The 20,371-nt window shown below is 37.1% G+C and overlaps 1 protein-coding gene across 6 annotated transcripts in view; it reads right to left on the bottom strand.

Annotated features, from left to right (window-relative positions):
* The window catches only part of LOC139963375 (EVI5-like protein), an 85,985-nt gene that overhangs the window by 60,145 nt on the left and 5,469 nt on the right, over positions 1-20,371 (bottom strand). For all 6 annotated transcript variants that reach the window (XM_071964063.1, XM_071964062.1, XM_071964067.1 and 3 more), the window contains exons 3-7: positions 14,503-14,740; positions 6,659-6,883; positions 4,640-4,714; positions 2,557-2,682; positions 1,418-1,561 (exon numbers count right to left, since the gene is read on the bottom strand). In XM_071964063.1, coding sequence (XP_071820164.1) covers positions 1,418-1,561; positions 2,557-2,682; positions 4,640-4,714; positions 6,659-6,883; positions 14,503-14,740 — 808 coding nt within the window. The remainder of the gene's footprint in view (positions 1-1,417; positions 1,562-2,556; positions 2,683-4,639; positions 4,715-6,658; positions 6,884-14,502; positions 14,741-20,371) is intronic.

The raw sequence follows: 20,371 nt of genomic DNA, 5'->3' as shown, positions 1-20,371 counted from the left end.
TGTGGAGGGATTGTCTCTATGTTTGATAGGTCATCGTTGACCAGGGTAATATTGTGATACGCCTTGAGCACTGTTATCAGTGGATATGTCTGCGCTTTATAAATCCTCAGTATTATTATTATTATTACTATTTATTCTTTACACAGTTGATCACCCATCAGCTCTTTCATCACCTGCTTCCTTTCACCATCCATCACATGCTTTTATTGTTTTGATGTTTTCTACTATCTTCATTGATTAATGGTCAAATTAAGACATTTGCCCTTTTTCTCTATGAAAGCTGTTTTTCTATATGTTCTTTTGCAAATATTAGGCTGTTTTATAGATCTTTTGCACTAGTAGTTTGTTAACAGTTTTTTTTTCTCTCCTTGAATAATCGAAAAAACCATTCCCAGCCATTACCGTATATAACAATATTTCAGAGCATTTACCTAAATAAATGTAGTGTAACTAAATATGTGGTATTGTGACTTACAACAGAAAATTGTCAGTGCTTAAAATGCCAGAAAAATTCAATAGCATAGAGAGGATCAACCACCATTACTTCAAGTTATTTACTGCCAATCTGTGAATAAGTCAACTTTTGGCATAAAGAATGGATTGAAGAATACAAGTGTTTATCAGTGTAAGGTAATTGGAATGGCAATTCTTCTCTATCCTATTTGAAGGTATATTTTAAATCCTATACGTTTGGCAAATAGGCATCTGTACAGTGTCTTTGTAGTGGAGGTGGTCCACCTAGGTTGGTCATATGGACACAGGGGGTATCTGTGAAGTCACAACCATGTTCCTGCAGTTTAAAGTTTTTGTGACATGTGGTCAGTTCCACATGTTATTTTCTCTTAACTTGTAAATCAGATAAGTATACTGTGCTTTGGTGAAGTGTTGTTTTATATTTTTCAGGGTTATCTGTCATTAATATGAAAAACCTTTGGACTATTCTCTTACATTTTGCAATTAACTGACAAATTAATTGACTTTCCACATTCTCTGCAATTCTACAATTTTCTCCAACATGTTCTTTTGTAAGTTACTCTTTTTTGATATTTTGCAGAAAAATGATCAATAGATGACTTGATATGATCACTTTGACATGTTTTGCAAACTGTTAAAGGAGAAAGACTCCATAAGATCAATTCAACATTTTCGGAAAATTATTAAAAACTTGAACATTTATCATTTGGCTGCCGAATGTTAAACTGACAATATGTGAAAAGTAATCAAATTTTCACTTTTGCGACAAAATGTTGGTTTGACCACTTACAAATGGTACCAAATTGATCAATGCTCGGCTTATTGTTAATCAATGTTTGTTACTACATTTAGAGTGAAATTTTAACAGTTTGATAGCACCAAGTTATAGTTTTCTATAGCAAACCAGCTGCAAAATGCTGGCTTCCCGTAGTTGTATCCTTACCTCTGAAATGAAGACGTCCATTACCCGGCAGGCAAGTGGAAGCGGCAAGCAGGTGGCAAACAATGTGAGAAACCATGAGGAAGCGTACATTGATGTGTGAAAGCTCTGAGTCATAAAATGCTGAAACAATTCTGGGAGTTGCTCCTGTGTAAATAAAAGCAGTGAATGGTATAACGGGATGCATCATCACAGAGGCTAGGATTAACACACTGAGATAATATCATAGATACAGTATTGAAGCACCATCTGACCCAGGGGTGGGGGGGGGCACAAAAACTCTATAAAGGATGTACTTGCTCCCTTGCCAAACCTTTGAATATCACATGATATGGGATATGAAAGATCATTAAGTTGTACCTATGCACATTATCCATCTCATTGTGTTAAAATACTCCATCACAAGCAGACCCTCATAAAAATATCTGGAAGTATACGATTTGTGAGATTTTTATGAGATGAAACCTTCTCAAGACCATTCTTAATATGTCTGTGGGGCCACACTTGTGCTCTATACCAATATCTCTGACTTCCAATGAACCTAGCAATACTTCTTGAGTTTCACATCCTGTCTCTATAAGGGTATTGCAGAGCCCAAGCAGCATTAAGAAATCTCAAAATGAAAGAACATCAATATCAAAGCATTGAGAGCATTGTTTGAAACGTTAACAGTGTCCTCAGTTGACATGAATATGGCTTGTATGGGCAATAAGCTATGGTGATACTTTCCTGTCTTCAATAATATAATACAGTTAATCCCTGAACATGCTTCCATCTGAATGCATCAATCAGAAGTTATACTGCTTCATTTACAAAATTTCAGCTATGTATGAGACCTTCATGAATTAATTTTAGACTCTTGAAATTCAGTGGGATGTAGTCAATGACCCAGGCCTGGAAAGCAGTGATAGAGGATCTTGATTTGACAGGAATGTTGGACGGTGCAATATATGAGAGAGTGAGACATAATCACGGGGGAGGGGGCTTAAACACCAAGACCTGGCCCCAGGGGCAACTATGCTCCCAGCCCTCCAATTGACCCTTGCCCCTAGCCTGCAGCTCCCTTCTCGCTAAGCACGGACATACTTTTATATACACATAACAATTAAACAGTTTATTAACATATCAAGTGAGAAGCTTACCTGTACAAGGCATTCAAATTGAAACATACAGACTCCAAGCTCAGCCATGCTGGGTTTGAAGAGTTCTCTTAGCCTGTAGTCTTGCATAAGTTTAACAAGCACACAAAACACTTCTTCCTCTGGCATCTGTACAATAAAAAAATTATATATTTATATTTTTCATTCCGCAAATCAGTACCAAAGATGTGCCTCCTACAGTGCTAACTTGAAAATTGTCAAAAAACAAAATGACAGAGACAGAATATACGTGATGCTGGCCATCACCTATGTCAACAGGCACATATATAACAAAACTGTGCTCCGTAGATATCTAGCGAGTAGAAGATCAAATATAACTTCTAATTCAACTACTTGTTTGTGCCTTTAATTCTTGTTCACATACCCCTGAGACAATTTGGTGGAGGAGCGAAAAATCCCTATTATTATGTTTTACATGACACGTTCTTCGTATTTCCTTCGTCCATCTACTCATTTCACCATGGCTTCCACTGTACCAGCAATTGCACCAACCCCTATATCGTGGGTTGTCTACAGAACACTAGAGGCGCGAGAAATGGCTGTGTAACTTTTAATCCTTATAGATCTGACTTGCCAGTGCCATTGGAGAAATGTCTTAGTTTTCCATGCACAGCTCAAACTCAAACCTCTTTGTTTTGCATGTGGTTGAGGCAATACCACCTTTCAGTCTCTGGACCTTCTTTCATTACTGTCTACTGCCATCTTCGATTCACCATAAAGTTCATTTTATTATTCTAGTCCCTCCAGTATCTATCTTTTATGCCGTATCAGTCCTCCTTACAAAGTGAACACTTTCCTTATTTTGAACCTTCCACATCACCTTGATGTTAGACCCCTTCAGATAGACTGTCCTGTGTTTTAAAAGTTGACGTTCGGTGCGATACGACAAATTCTTCATTAAGTTCTCTGGTTCCACTTTGTGCCTTATTCTTCACTGTTACCCTGGTTTATCATGTTGACTTCATGTGATTCAGTCAGATGCCATGTTGTTACATCTCCTCATTATATCTAAACTACATTATCTTGTTTAATATATTTGCCAATTCTACTAGTATCCCTCTCAGTTGATCAGTAGTTTTAAATTTCTTGCATCAAATATGATTTGCAATTGGGACATTTTGTTTGATCGTAATGTTGATTTTACTCTTAGTTTACGACATTGATGTACAATACATGTTAATATGTGATTCATATATTATGTACATCATTTTAATCCCATATCTTAGTTATCATTCATGTTCTGTTACTGACTTATAGTTTAGCTGTCCACACTGTTTTGCTGTGTTTGCATTCATTGAGGCATTTTGCATGTATGAAGCAGTATGGCTGGACCATTGTTTCTGTGTATTGGGGACTCAACAGAGCTCTTGACTCCTTCGTATACCTTCAATGTCGACAGGTAGATGTGTCCACAGTTAATGCAGATCTAGACTTAGTACTGTTTAATTCCATTTTCTGTAATGATGTGATTTGTGTATAGGACAGCACTTCAACTCTATAGCATATTTCATTACTTTCTTTTATTCTTAAGTGTGTCGTACAGTAATTGTAATAGTAGGTGATGGTACTGCCTCCATATTTCTATCGTTCTTATCACTGTGAATTACTTAACTTGTTTTATTGTGTGAGTATATATCGTCATCATGCTGTATCATTCAATATCTTACAAGTTCATGTTTGTTATCATGAGTGTTGGGTCAAGTGTGTTCATTTGATCAGTATTCAGAATTCTGCAATGGATACTTGATACCAGATTGTGTTGACAGTCTGCTCATATGCAACAGTGTTTAAGTGTATTAAGTGAATGACATCATGAGCCTAAAGCCTGTTCACATATAACAGCCCTTTCATCACCTGCTTCCTTTCATCTAACTGGCCATCAATTGTTCTGCTTAATTTGACTCACTTTCATTATTCAGTGTTTATTAACTTACCTACCTCATCTACCTCTTTGACCTGTTTTGTCTAATTAAGATTTAGACCAAACCAAACATTCTAAAATGTTGAAATGATCATGACGGTATATGTTCTTGCCAATGTCAGACTTGCAGTACACCCATCTTACCTGCATGAGAAGAAGACCGACTATGAAGGCACTACCCTGACAATATCCAACCTCTTTATCATGAAGTGAGTAAGCCTGTGTACAAAATGAGAGAGCAATTTAAAAACTTGAACATGATTTGAGCTTTCAATGGCTTTAATTAAAGTACGACTTACCATTGTCATCTCTTATAAGTCCTTCTGATTTTTAATTTTTGGGAATTTCTGTCCAACTTCAATGTGCATTTCTGCCACTCCTAAAGACAGACTCCCCTCTCCCCACATAAGAGAAGTTGTCTTGTCTCCCCTCCTCTCTCCTAACCACATAAGAGAAGTTGTACTGCCTCTCCCCCCCCCCTTTCCACAAAAGAGAAGTTGTCTTATCTCCTCCCCATCTCCCATCCCCACATAAGAAAAATTGTCTTGTCTCCTCCCCTCTCCCCTCCCCACAATAGAGAAGTTGTCTTGTCTCTTCCCCTCCCCACATAAGAGAAGTTGTCTTGTCTCCCTCACCTCCACCCGCCTCACATAAGAGAAGGTGTGTTGTCTCACCCCCCTTTCCACATAAGAGAAGTTGTCATATCTCCTCCCCATCTCCCATCCCCACATAAGAGAAGTTGTCTTGTCTCTTCCCCTTCCCCCATAAGAGAAGTTGTCTTGTCTCCCTCACCTCCAACCTACCCACATAAGAGAAGTTGTCTTGTCTCCTCCCCTCCCCACATAAGAGAAGTTGTCTTGTCTCTTCCCCTTCCCCCATAAGAGAAGTTGTCTTGTCTCCCTCACCTCAAACCTACCCACATAAGAGAAGTTGTCTTGTCTCCTTCCCCCCTCCCCTCCCCAAATTAGAGAAGTTGTCTTGTCTCTTCCCCTTCCCCCATAAGAGAAGTTGTCTTGTCTCCCTCACCTCCAACCTACCCCCATAAGAGAAGCTGTCTTGTCTCCCTCACCTCCAATCTACACCCATATGAGAAGTTGTCTTGTCTCCTCCCCTCCCCCCTTTCCCCTCTCCCCTCCCCACATAAGAGACATTGTCTTGTCTCTTCCCCTTCCCACATAAGCGAAGTTGTCTTGTCTCCCTCACCTCCAACCTACCCCCATAAGAGAAGTTGTCTTGTCTCCTCCCCTCCCCCCTTTCCCCTCCCCACATAAGAGACGTTGTCTTGTCTCTTCCCCTTCCCACATAAGCGAAGTTGTCTTGTCTCCCTCACCTCCAACCTACCCACATAACAGAAGTTGTCTTGTCTCCTCCCCTCCCCACATAAGAGAAGTTGTTTTGTCTCCTCTCCTCTCCCCCATTCCCCCTCTCCCCTTACCCACTTAAGAGAGGTTGTCTTGTCTCTTCCCCTTCCCCCATAAGAGAAGTTGTCTTGTCTCCTTCCCTCTCCCCTTTCCCCTCTCCCCACATAAGAGAAGTTGTTTTGTCTCCTCCCCTCTCCCCCATTCCCCCTCTCCCCTCCCCACATAAGAGAAGTTGTCTTGTCTCCTCCCCTCTCCCCATCTCTCCTCCCCTTACCCACTTAAGAGAGGTTGTCTTGTCTCCTCTTCCTCTTCCCTTCCCTTACCTACATAACAGAAGTTGTCTTATCTGCATAAGTTGTTTCTCTACTTTCATTTCAGTCTGAATTTGAATATGTTCTTACGTGGATACAAAAGAAAATTCAATCGTCTATCGCTTATTCTGTAGAAACTCTGATGGCTTTCTTTGTTTTTAAAAGGTACCACTACAGTAGCTTTTGTGCTCACCAGGTCAAGACAACAACAAATTTAGTCTCAATACTTCATGCATAGTTGGCTATGCTGGGTAAACCTCTGATACAGACAGTGTTGTACTACTATCTCCTCTGGGCTAACTGTAATTGTAGGTACTGTAACAAACAGGCCATGAGACCTTCTCAAGATCTTAACTATCTGTTGTAACCATGGTGTGACAATCTATCTGAATAGTCTCATGTAGTTCTTTAAGCCATATTTATGGCAATAGAAATGATGCTGCATGTATTCAATTATTGTTTTAATTTGACGGTTGAGTAGAATGTTTCACCTTCATAACATTAAATAGAGTTTCTTGACCGGGTCCATCCTTCTCCTTAAAGAATTCGTGTTCAGGATAAGTCCTGGCTATATCCCTCCTGATCACTTTCTCACAAGTAGAATGCATCTTGAGGTACTCAGCATACTTGGCCTTTAAGGGAGAATTATAAGCATTGCACAGTAACTGCCAAACGATACCTCGGAAATGATGTGGAATGCCCATACGCACCAACTCCTGAAGAAAACAAAGAACATACATGTACAGTATTAATGAAAATGACAAAATAATAGTAAATGGTAAGCAGGAACTAATCACAGTAATCAATGTGGGATGCCCATACACACCAACTCCTGAAGAAAACAAAGAAGGGTCACAGGTACAGTACAACAAAATGATGGTAATCGGTGGAATTAATTGTATACCTTAAAAGTGGAATGAATTATTTATGCAAACAATTAACATCATTCATTGCAGAGACTATAGCAGTACATAATATTATTTATGCAAGCAATTAACATTATTTATTGTAGAGATATAGCAATACATAATATTTGAGTGATATATTTATTACTGATCTCATTTTGGAGTCTACTAGTGATTGTACTGTAGTGACCTATGCAGTAACAACACTTTGGAAATGGTTAACTCATGTTACATGTATATATTTTAATATTTAGTGTACAATATGCTCCCATCCAGGTGTAACGACATGTACTGAGCAGATCACAAGTCATACAGCTAGGAGACTCCCATGATTAGACAATATTGTAAAGAACTCTTTGCACCTTTCACAAACATGGCAACTGCTACAGTTTGTGCATTTCACACTTCACCACTTTCCATCTTTAGTTCCCAAATAGTAAAGTATTAAATAGGTGTGTCGTCAAACCTATAATGTTTGTCTTGCTAGAATCAGGAAGATTCTTGTATTGGATGAAGGGCGAGAGTAAATATCACTTAGATGATAGACAAACTAGCTGTGACAACATCAGCATCATATAATATAATATTATATGATACTTGAGTTGCTTATGTTCAGAATACATGCACTGTCAATTACTGTCAGTATTCAGCATTGTCACCTGCTAACTGCTACTATTGTTAATTACAATATAGTAACAATTAAGGTCTTATTTTAAGAAACAAAATTGCTATCAGGACTGGAGAAAACGTCATTCTTTCTCTCACTTTTTTTCCACTCCCTTTTGTCCAGCCAGATTCCTATACATGTTTATTAAGAGTCACATGAGGTAATAATTAAGGTACTAAAAACAATAGATAAATTTTAATGGCACAGGCATTAATGCTTTTTTTGGGGGGGTTGTTACAGTAGTCCTCTTGTAAGGGTCACTTTAACAGGACTTTGGGATCACAGGTTGGCAAGACTAACTTAAGTATCACTATAGTTGTTATTTTCTGGTTTACATGTATCTGTTGTCCCTACTCAGCAACATTTTGACCACTTGAGCCTCCATTGTGTTATTCAGCAGAGAGGGATTTGCAATGCATGGAACTCAGAAACACTTCCAAATGTTCGTCACTACCCTATGTTTTATGATCTCACCGTATGACTACAGGGTACATTTGTTTGTCTCAATTGCACAAAATGTCACATGGGTGTACTTCTGTATGGTAGATTTGGAAGGAGTGGGTGGTGTCCCAGAACTGGGATATAGGGGACAGAGTGCTACAAGGTTAGTAACATCAATTGTATGATAGGTTTGGTAAGATGAGAAATTACTTAGGTACATAGTTAACTGGAGAAGACTTCACTCGCAAGACACCACTTTTCCTTTCAGTTTAAACAATTTTCATGTACAATAATACTAAAGAGACTACATGTTCAATGCTACAGCACAGACTATAATGTGTATGTATATACTGTAGCTGGTTAATATATCAATAGGTGAGTATTTCTCTCAGAATTACTACGTGCATTTGTGTATACAGTAGTTCTTTAGAAGTAAGAACAATGAAATATATAACTGTTCTATAGGGACCATTACTGTGTGTACTGTAGACCTATGGGCTGTGTATGATGAACAAATTCAATGTTAATAACAATATCTTGTCATGTTTATAAATCTGTTATTTGTGTGGTAGGCTATATAATCTGGTATCGTGGGGTGGGAATGCAAGTAATGAAGATAAACACCATATTGAAGGCATTATTACATACTTAGGCAAGTTGTGTGATCAGTGAAAGTCAGTCAAAATTGGCATCATCCTACCAACAGCTTCTAGAGGTTGAACTAGACAAGATTATGTGTGATGGTGGCCACCCACTTTATGTGCTTCTAAACAAGGCGGTCATCCCTTGAAGTGGTAGGATGCGGTTGTCAGTGGTCAGTACAAATCGACACTCCTCCTCATTTATTCCACAATGCATAAAACTTTGTAATTTAAATTTCAAATGCTAGAGCTTACCTGTTTAGTACCTTTTGATAGAACTGTTCAGGGCTCTTGCCTTGTCCATTGTATTGTTTTGGTATTGTTTGTACATGTCTTTGTAATTTTATATGTTTTTGGTTACTGTTTTATGGGAGCAATCAATTACCCTTCGTGGGGGTTTAATCAAGTTGATCTTATCTAATATCTAATCAATATCTGGTGAGAATCCTACTGTACAAGTCTGTGATCTCCAATTACACCACAGATCGCATCTACAATAACATGACCCTAATGGAATCAATCGTTTAACAAGGTACACCCTCCAGCCTGTTATATGACCTATGACCTCTATAATCTATCTACAGCTGGAAGAAGAGACTGTTTCTCTATGTTAAGAGTGACAGACAAGCGATTGCTACACCCTTATCTGAGTGAAGTATCCTCCTGATTTAATTGATATTGTAGCCCTCAGACATCCTCTCTAACTCTGAAAGCAGAGTTCAGGGCAACCGCACCAAGAAACACAGCTTACTCAGACGTAACTGACAGGATGCAGAATAATATCCTGGTGAATTACCCGGTTAAAGGCTATACGACTCTGCTGACTGAGCATTATAGCACTGATCTGATACATTAATTAGATGATGATAAGGATGGTGGAACATTGCTTGCAGCGGTAAAGTTTTGTCCAATTTAGTGTGTGTGTGTGTGATACTTAGTAGAGCTTCGATCACCACACCTTCAGGCCACATGTGTACAATAACTTGATAGGTATCAGCCTATTGATCAGGGCCAATATGGATTGTGGAAATGGAATGGGGGAGATGGGAGGGGGAGGGAGATGGGGGGAGTGTTGAGACTACAATATGCTGGCCACAAAGTGTAAATTCCCATTGACAAATATTGATCAAATATAGTTTTGTATTTTTGATAACTGCCAAATGTTAAAATTGACAATGGTTTTTTGCAGCTCTCTGTTTGTCTTGGAATTTGTGTCCAAGGTAGCTACCCCTGCTGTACATACATTACTAATTAGGTTTAAGATAAAGGCAATAACAGGAACACAGAAATTAGAGGTCAGCAATACATTGCCCCCAAATATGATTGAAAGTCAGATAGAAAATCGCCATCCATTTTCAGAATTCAACTATGATCACTTTACTGCAGTGCCAATCCCCACTTAGACATTTTACTCTCCAGTTTGAATAATTATCAATGTTTGGCAACAATTTGGAGGCTTAGAGCAACTATTTTGAAAACTGCTAGGAAGTTTGAGCGAGCCAAACTTTGGGTCCAATAGTACTGATGATCTTTTATAAGGTACAGTACATGCTATGCAGCTGATCAATGACAAATGACAAATCCAATCCACTCGCCACCGCATTGACTGGAAGTAATTAGTTTACTGAATTAATGTAATCTACATAAATACCCTATATAAAGGGCGGTTCATACATACTCCAAATATATCGTCTAGGCTATAGATCTTTTAAATCACCCAATAAGGTAAACACATCTTCACAAGTTGTATTGGCCAGGGTTGGATTTTATTCAACTTTGATAGCATACTATAAATGTCTCTGATTGGCTGTCTGGAAATTCAAAGAACTATCTGAAGGTTCCCAGGTTGAGATCGACCACAACTAAGGACATCTAAGGCAGACTAATTTAAGGAGCGATGGTTTAAATGTTCAGGGTTTTTTCTCAGTACTTTGCAACCACCAAAAGCCTGATGACAAAAACATCTTCAAGTAGATGATTGGCTTGGATTGTACTAGATTCTAAAGTACAGTAGGATGTAATGATGATAGTTTGTTTGTGTTGATAAAATATCTAGAAGTTAAGTTAGGGGACCATTAAAAATGTATAATGCATGTTAATTAACTTGCTTTGCACAGGTAAGTGTATACATTGTATAAATTAGGTTGAGTTCCACTACTAAATCAGTGTTGCACAGGTCCATGGGAAAAATATAGGCTCGCATAGCCCTGAAGTATGTACAGTATCAATTTCATAGTAAATAGTGCAAAACTGCTAGTTTTATACATACTAGGTGTATAGCACATTTTATTGGAGTATGCAACTTACCTTCAAATTTAGATGTGAGTTAACTAGAACCAACCAGGCTATTAAAATGAATACCTCAATCTTATGACAACTTAACAAAAGTTCTGTAATATCAATAGAACAAAAAAAAACCCATTTACATTCACATGATATAACTACATATGAAGTGTCACCTTCAATATTAGGTCTTTGAACAATAAAATCAATAAAATGAAATGAAATTGAAATGAAATGACAGAATGATTTCAGTGAACAAACAACCACAATTTGAAAGGAAACTTGAAAGAGAGTTTCAATTGTTTGATTAGATTGCTTAGTGAGGCATAACTTGGTGATTGCAAGGACTTCAATAGACAGTTTTACTGCAACACAATGCATTCTCATTATGAAGCCAGATGACATATTGATAGGGTGAGGTAAAATTTCAAGATCATTGAACAAATAATTATATCAACCAACAGCTCTATTGATGGAGTACTGTACTTTAGTTCAATGCCAGTTTGAAATTATAAATATATTGAATTGCCTTGTGATAATTAATCTTTCCCACTGACAGAGGAAGCAGGCACTTTCTCAATTGGTTCAGTTTACAGTATACACAGTAGTCGCATAGTAACAGACTTTGGACCCTATACAGCAGTTGTAACACAAAAATGATAATACTAGTGAAATGTAATGTGCAACACACAATGAATGAATTGATAACACAGAATGCAGAGTTATCACAGAGGGAGTCGTCTGGTAAATTTATTAAATAGCTTTCAAGATTTAAGTTTGAAACTAGCGGTGCAGATGATATGCAGAAATTTACTTCAAACCTACTGGTCTGGACATTTACCAACGACAATATTTTCCTATTGCTGCCCACTATTGCAATTTCCCATCTACATGTTAGCACAGTGCCCCCCTCTGACCCACTTTAAGATTATTTGCAGTGCCCCCTCTAACCCACTTCAGATTATTTGCAGTGCCCCCTCTGACCCACTTTCAGATTGTTAGCACAGTGCCCCGTCTGACCCACGTTCAGATTGTTAGCACGGTTCCCCCTCTGACCCACTTTCAGATTGTTAGCACAGTGCCCCATCTGACCCACTGCAGATTGTTTGCACAGTGCCCCCTCTGACCCACTTTCAGATCAGCATTCCCTTGATCTGCCTTCCCATTCTTCTGCTGTTCAGACTTAGCTAATGTAGACCTGTCTTACCTACTGTACTATAATGTACAGGTACATCATGGTGAATCTACAGAACCAATGTCTAACAGAACAACACAGAGCTGCAAGAAACAATTCAAAGCATGTGTGTCAAAGTCTGTGTTTAATTTTGGGTGATACAGCTGGTGGTGAGGTTGAACCAATTGAATGCACTGTTTATGTAACAAACACTTGCCAACTAAATCGAAACTGGAGTAAAGCAAGTTCATGAATTCAAGGCTGTCTATAAGTTGTGAGATATGTTTTTCATAACAATGTTTACTTTCATTTCAATCAGTACTGTACATACATGGCAAAATCCAACAGAACCATAAAGGAATATATATGTGTCAACCTTACACATCTCAGATATAACCAGAAAGCCTGTTAGCTTTGTGATTCCTTGCCTACAATTTGCTCAAATTTCAAAACACTGTAAGAGCAAGTGAGTTAAATTTGTGCAGGAATTATGTGAGAACCAGAAAAGATTTGTAGAAATCCCTTGAGGGCATCAACCATGGCATTCTCTCATAAGGATGCAGTATAGAGTATTACATACAGTATAGAATATTAAACCATAATGTTTCTTTATCCAGAAAGAAAAATCTTCCTAATGTGAAATATAGACACATTTTACCAACTCTGAACTAGCAAATGCCTATAACTAGTGGTTCAGCATTACATGACATTGTTTATATCTGTGAAATATTTTTGAGAAAATGGCCAAGTTTTCCACCAATTGATATAACCTGTTGATCCCTTCAGCTAGTCTGGGTCCATTTGAGTAAACCAGTTGACCCCTTGAAGCTCAGAGGGAGAAACCCTCAGAGGAGGTTTAAAATGCACATCTTGTCAATAGTGGCTGACAAGGTGTTTAAAGGTACCAAATTGCACAAGGCTCTAGTTCAATACTACAAGGTCACCTAACTGAGGCATGCATATTAGGGCTGCATAGCCTGAATGTTAGGCCTAGCTATCCAGACTCATGCACTGGTGTATGGTGTGTGCAAATTGTAGCTGACAATGTCATCTAGCAGAAAACCTTTCTTTTTGCAATTTACTTTCAAATCGCAAAAGAACGGTAAATAGGAGACACTAAAGTGAACAAGTGATGGATGGACTGCTTTATCCTTGTTTTTTCCTGTATTTCAAATTCAAGCTTTGTTTTTTTTCAGGTTTTTCTTTCGGTTTTCTTAAACTAAAATATAGTACTGAAATTTGGTCGGCAAAAACCGGTTTCGGTACTAAAACAGGTTTCCTGTGCAAGCTTAGTCTTCGGCAAGGTAAAAAAACTGCTGTGACTCTGATCATATTCCTCTAAGTTGCTTTATTCCGACTTATTATGAAGTTTTAAGCCTAGGGAAGCACCCTTCCATATCATCTTCAGAAACTTTCACATATTTTAAAACTGTAATTTTGTTGTGGCTTTAACCATAAAAGTTATTAAAATGAACTTGAAAAAATGATAAAATTGAACATAGAATACTATTTCAACTTTCTTGGATGTACATCTGTAGGTGGGAGTGGGAGGGGAGGGGAGGGGAGGGGAAGGGAGGGGAGGTAGGGTGTCAGTGGGAGGAAAATACTATATTGACAGCACTACAGGCAGAAATTTATTAATCTGAAGATTCTGTTTACACCACCAATCTCATTACAATGCATCACTTTGTGGATTAATTAATCTGTTCAACTTACTAATTAATGTCATTTAAAAATATCCTTATGGCATTTCATGTTCATTATTGATGGAGTGCATACATGATAAATGATGCAGTGACAACATTGCTTGGAAGAAACTTTGTCTCAATGGTCTTTGCATTTAATCACTTTTATTTAGATGCTCTCATTGATTCTAAAATGCTGTGTGGTAGACTTACAGAAGTTCAAACTGCAGTCATAAACATATCACCTGTATAAAGCAATCAAATGCAAGATGCTGCCAAATAAACAGATTGTAGGAAAATCACCATTTTCATTACAGAAATGAAAATGTACTATAATGGACTAAATCAAACAGAAAACAGATAAAAGACTAAGATGTACTTACAACAACATGAATAAAGAATATGCAAAACAAACCTAATTAGAATAACCATCATGGATACGACAATAAAACAAAGAGAGAAAAAGAGACAGGAAGGAAGGAGAAGAAGAAGATGACAGAGAGAGGCAGGGCAGGCCTCCTAATCTTGTGAATTCTTACCTTGAGCTGCTTAGCTTTCCTCCTAGAATACTCTTCCCAATCATTGACAATCTTTCCCCATATTAACCACTGGTCCTGTACACTCATGGGTTCTGGTGTGTCTCCATTATTGCTGATGTAATTACTTAAGTTACTGGTATTTGAGCTGTCTGACTGTAAGCTGGCATTGGACCCCTTCCATGATGATTGACTGTACTCCTGAATACTCTTCAAAGACTTTGAATCCATTTCTAATAACCTAAATAAAAGAAACAAAGTTATCATTCTGTTAAAAAACTAATTTAATATGGATATTGCAGAAATAGAATAAACTATGTTAATGGTCCACAGTTTCTCAAAAGGGTCCTGTCAGAATATGTACACATGTATTCCAGGGAATACATTATCCAGTAATGGATCACAAATTGCTTTGCAAATTTGTTCAAATTGCTACACAAATGGAAAGATATAGCACTACTTTTAACACAGGAAGTTATTTAGTAATTTACAACAGCCAACTTCCAGAACTGTACAAAACTGCTACACAAATTTGGAACACTAATTATTCTCTGTAATCCTGTCATAAAGCTAACAAGATTTCATTTTATTCTCATTTGAAAAAGTTAACTTTCCGTTGCTTGCAAGTGAAGTTTTTTTCGTGTCGCTACAAAATGCAGACAGTAATGAAACGTGATGCCTTGTTATCTTTTATCTAGACCTGATATGTCCATCGCTGCTATGTACACTTTGCTGTGGGTATTGACCGTAGCTGTATGTATTGACTGTGCACTAGTGTCTAATAACCCATGGTAGCAAGCTGTGTGTGTATTTTCTGGGATCGATGGTGGTGTCTACACTTATGTTACACCTCATTCGAAACTAGGTCAGATTACTGGCATTAGACAATTTCTTTGTGTCTTCAATGCCTTTAAGTGGTCTTAATTTGTTGTCTTAATTTTACAATATTTGACACTCAACTCTCTAACCAGTTTAGCATCTAGTGTACTCTAAATACAATCATTCTCTACAAATGTTCTAATCAATTTAAGGCAATCATGAATACAGTACTGACTGAAATCAAGTTTCCTGGTTTTAGTCTGAGTCATGAAAACACAAGAGTAGTGAGTAAGTTACACTTGTCTTAGTTTAAATTGAAGATTAAGTTTTTAAGGTGATGCTACATGCCACATACAACAATATTACTTTTGTTGATCAGCCACCTGAGACATTCAGCCACTTCCTGTTACTCACACAAAGACTGCATTAACTGTACTACCATAGTACTGCAATGAGTTAGACTGCAAGGAAGTCAAACAAGCTGACCAAGGAACTTCATTGGGTTATAACTTAAATGAACCCAACCCTCCAAACAAAAAGAAAAACAAAACAAGAAAGCCAGAAAATTGACAGTGAATTTAGCAACATTTGCAATACAGTCATGCAGCCACATGTATGTGTGCTGATGACACTCATTGCACATGTACATACATGTACAGAAACACTCCATTAAGCCACTTGGGCCAAATTGATTTCACGCACAACGTCACAGAGAGCTTGTAATATCAACATTGATTTTCAGATATATTTCAGTTTAAATCATATCAAGCTCAGGTGTGAAATCAATTAGAAAGTAGATTTTCAGAGAATGAGCTAGCCACTTAACTTGGCTGTAAGGTTTGATTATTTAGGACAACAATGGCAATCTCAAGTGGTATTTTTAATATCAATGTAAAAAGGTAATAGTTTTGGGAAAAGCCAGATATGAAACGAAAATGCAAAGACGTTTTAGTGATGTCAGAAAGTTGATAGCTCTAGAAAAACAGAGCTGAAATTTGATAACATGTAAACTGTAGTAAGTACTGTCATCATTGTTCTAGTAAATATTTAAATGTATGGGTGATACAGTAGTACTGCAAAACTGTTGCTTCTGCTAGAATGCTACAAGTCATTCTTTTTGATTACGTGAATCAAATGGTGCAGTTAAGTCCACATACAGTAATGATGTATACTGATTTTATTTGTCCAACTGAGTCTTAGTTTCCATCATATTAGGGGCGTGGGGGGGGGGGGAGGATCAAGACAAATTGACTCGAAGAATAAAATAAATACAGTACAGTACTGTCCCATCAGACCATTACTAATGAACTACTTAATTATTCTTTGGACTTTGAAATATAAGTTGCTTAATTTTCCAGTATACTCTGTTTAATACTTTAAGAGTTTACGTAGAAATACCTTCCCTGCTATATTCTGTGTAGAATTGGATAATGAATGAAACTAAGGTGTTATGAATGCTTGTACAGCATGGCATACAGTATCCATATGAGTTTGTTCTCCAGATAACATTGCCAAACCACCCAAAAGGATCAAAACATATTAACTGACGGTCACGAACATAAATCAAGGCAAATTACAGATAAAACCAAGGTAACTTTAATAATAAACCATGCCATGTATCACACATTTTGTTGGCAATAAAAAATTAACATAATCAATTAGTACTTTTAGTGTGCTTGAGTTCAGTGAGTTCAGTTGAGTAAATGCGAGATGATGTGATAAGTTTGCTTTGTACAGTATCTGTTGTGATATTTTGAAGTGTTATTTTTCATTTTAATATAAAGTCCTAAAAAGATTGTCAACCTCAAGATCAAATTTGTATCTAACTAACACTGATATTTGACGTAGAGATGTTACATCATTTGTGAAGTGGGACTGCTCACTGTGACTGGAGTTTGCAGAGTTGGTTAGTGGACATCTTACAATATATCAGGATGTTTGTGAAGGTGAACAACAATCAATATATATTTATGGGAAATATCAAAATGTTTGCAACAATTGGCCTACACAGTATGCATGCAGCTGCTGACACAGTCCTCAGCAAGGAAATGGTTTATAATATTAGAGAAAGCAAGGAAATGGTTTATATTGGAGAGTGTAAGGAAATGGTTTATAATATTAGAGAAAGCAAGGAAATGGTTTATATTAGAGAAAGCAAGGAAATGGTTTATAATGGAGAGTGTAAGGAAATGGTTTATAATATTAGAGAAAGCAAGGAAATGGTTTATAATGGAATTGTGTTAGATCTGAATAGCTCAGTGGGAAGAACACAGTACTGTAGGCCTAATGTATTCGGGACTGTCGTTGCAGACCTGTTCAAATCACCATTATGGCAACTTAAGTTTACACACTAGTAGTATACTGTACATTGCTCTATCAAAACTTACCAAAAGCATAACAATTTAAATTGCTCTTTACATTCATATCACTTACAACGATCTTGATACTCTCAAAGAGGCAACGATTCAATTGCAAAGACACAAAAGATGATATTTAATATCCTGGTTTGAATTTGTGATGGTTGGAGTTAGTTACTGTTCAGTCTCTAACATCAGCACCAGTGAAGATTTATGGTAGTACATGAGCACAAACAGGAAAGGATTGCTGCTTTCTTGATGGACAGATATTGTTCAATGGCTTTCTCCTATCAGGTAGGCCTGAGTCGGGTATCCAGGTACCTGGGTAGTGGGTACCCAACCAAACATTCGGGTACCCGAATCAAAAATGCACAAACAGTTACCCAATCTGTGGTGGAATAAATCGCGTAACCACTACGCGATACTTTCAGAGATTTCAATAATTCTGTATTGTAGGTCTGCATGATTTGATTAATTAATCAAGACAGGCAAATACTGTACAGAAGATTAATTTCATGAAATAACTTTCTTTTAGTGTAGATGGTTGTTTTAATTACTTTCTATTTCAAATTTTAGCTTTTCTTAATGATTCTTTTTCATGTGTGGATAAAATTACTCAACACTGAAAATGAAAATATTATACCGGTGAAAACTACTCAAAATTGAAACCTAGCAATTATGAAAGTATTCCATGGATATTTTAGTTCCAGCTAACCGCTTCACAATTTGACTGAATAAACAGATCGTTAGTCTAGATTCCACCTTGACTTAGTGTGGTGTTAGGCTACCATGTGGTTGAAGATAGCAGCAATAACGAAAGTATTCAGCTAATAGTTTTAGTGCGAGCTAACTGCGCCACAATTTGAGCGAATAAACAGATGGTTATAAGGCTACATTTCCATGTTGACTCTTTGTGATTTTAGGCTACCATGTGGTCAGAGATTTGTGGGGATTTTACGCAAACAATGTTTGTCCAGTGCACGTGTCTTTGTTTCATTAAGCAGATAGCTCTGGTAGTCCATAGCAAGTGCTTTTCTCTCATGGTTGTAGCTACTGTATACTTTTGTGATGTGTAAATATTGAAATTCTCAAAATTATTATTTTTACATTCATTTATTTCATGAAGGAAAGACTGGCAAGGAAATTTACGGGATGTTAAGATGGAATATGGACGGGATAATTAAACAAAAATATTGCAAGTGGCTTTTTAACTAATGTTTATTCCAAATGTGATTGTTTAGCGATGAATCTCTACACGTTCACATCCATAATGTCTGTTAAATTCAAGTTGAGAGCTGAAATTTATTACCAGAAATCCGGTCTTGGCAACTTTTGACATGCAGGATTTGAAATCAAGTTGCAGGAATCTTGCAACCCTGCATTATTATTTCTACATCAAAACATGAAATTCCATTGTTCATAACAACTGGAGTATCGTATACTGTAATTGGGAGGTGTAATGTAAGGTGGCATAGTGATCTGCCATTTATGTACATTCTACATTGTGTTTGGCTACAGTAGTTCCGCGATATTTTTCCACATTAGGTTCAAAGTTTAAGGTTCACGTTATCTGACCGGTTAATGATAACAGGTACTGTACCCGGTTCCGATTTTTTGCTACCCGACTCAGGCCTACTACAGTATCAGGTACTTTTTTCATTAAGGTTCCTTGTTTGGTCAGTTCTCAACCCCCACCGCCTTGTTATTCATCATTTCAAATATTAAATAAAATGAAAACAAACTTGAATGCACACATTATTTGGCAGGTAATGCAAAACAAATGGAAATCAAATTCATAAAGACTATCAATGTATCAATGTAACTTTGTGTATGACAAGAAAAAACAATATAAGTGAAACACAAATGTTCCAAATTTGTTTTAGGAGGGAAAAACCCCGTCAATAGCATTTGAAGGTAATGAAAGAGCCCATGAAAATTGAATCACAATAACAAGTTCTGGATGTTGTAATGTCAGAGGTTATAAGAGAAGCAACAGCATGTCATGACTAAAGCTTACAAGTACTGTTTGTAAAGTATCTAGCTCTACTTGAAAGTCAGAAACTATGCAGTAGTTCTCCAAATACCAGAGACCCTTGAACCTACACTGTTTTGCTCATTTGAGGTAACGTAACATCACAAAAGATGTTTACAATTTTGAGAAGCATTTTCAGTTTGTTTTTCTTGGCAAAGTAAATGTAACTTTGACTTTGCCTTGACCTCCCACACACTCTTAAAGAGGGCAGCGAATTACAAGATTTGCTTCTGAAGCCATTCTTGGCATAAACTATTGGCACCTGCATACCAACTCAATTTTGGATGACATTAAGACAAACTTTATAGAACACTGCTGGAGTGATTTGAGTTAATCTGACCTGATATTGAATAAATGTAAATTAACGAGCTACAGCTGTACACTAGGGTTGGGCGATATATCGAAAACTATTATTATCGCGATAATTTTTTTTCAAGACGATATTTTTTGAGGATTGAACAAATGACGATAATTTCTTGTGAAAGAAATTTGAAACAGATGTAGAAAAAAAAATTCTCCGTTTTATGTGTAAATGTTATTCTAGCATTCCATGGTTAAGACAGTTGAAAAGAAATATTTTCTCAACTTCATTTACTGACTTTTGAACTTCGTAAAAACCCGTTCTTTACAACATTGACTGTATAGAGAACAAAACTCTGAAAAT

This window comes from Apostichopus japonicus, chromosome 22, assembly GCF_037975245.1.
Source record: "Apostichopus japonicus isolate 1M-3 chromosome 22, ASM3797524v1, whole genome shotgun sequence".
Classification (NCBI taxonomy): Eukaryota; Metazoa; Echinodermata; class Holothuroidea; order Aspidochirotida; family Stichopodidae; genus Apostichopus; species Apostichopus japonicus.
This window is presented reverse-complemented; position numbering and strand designations above follow the sequence as displayed.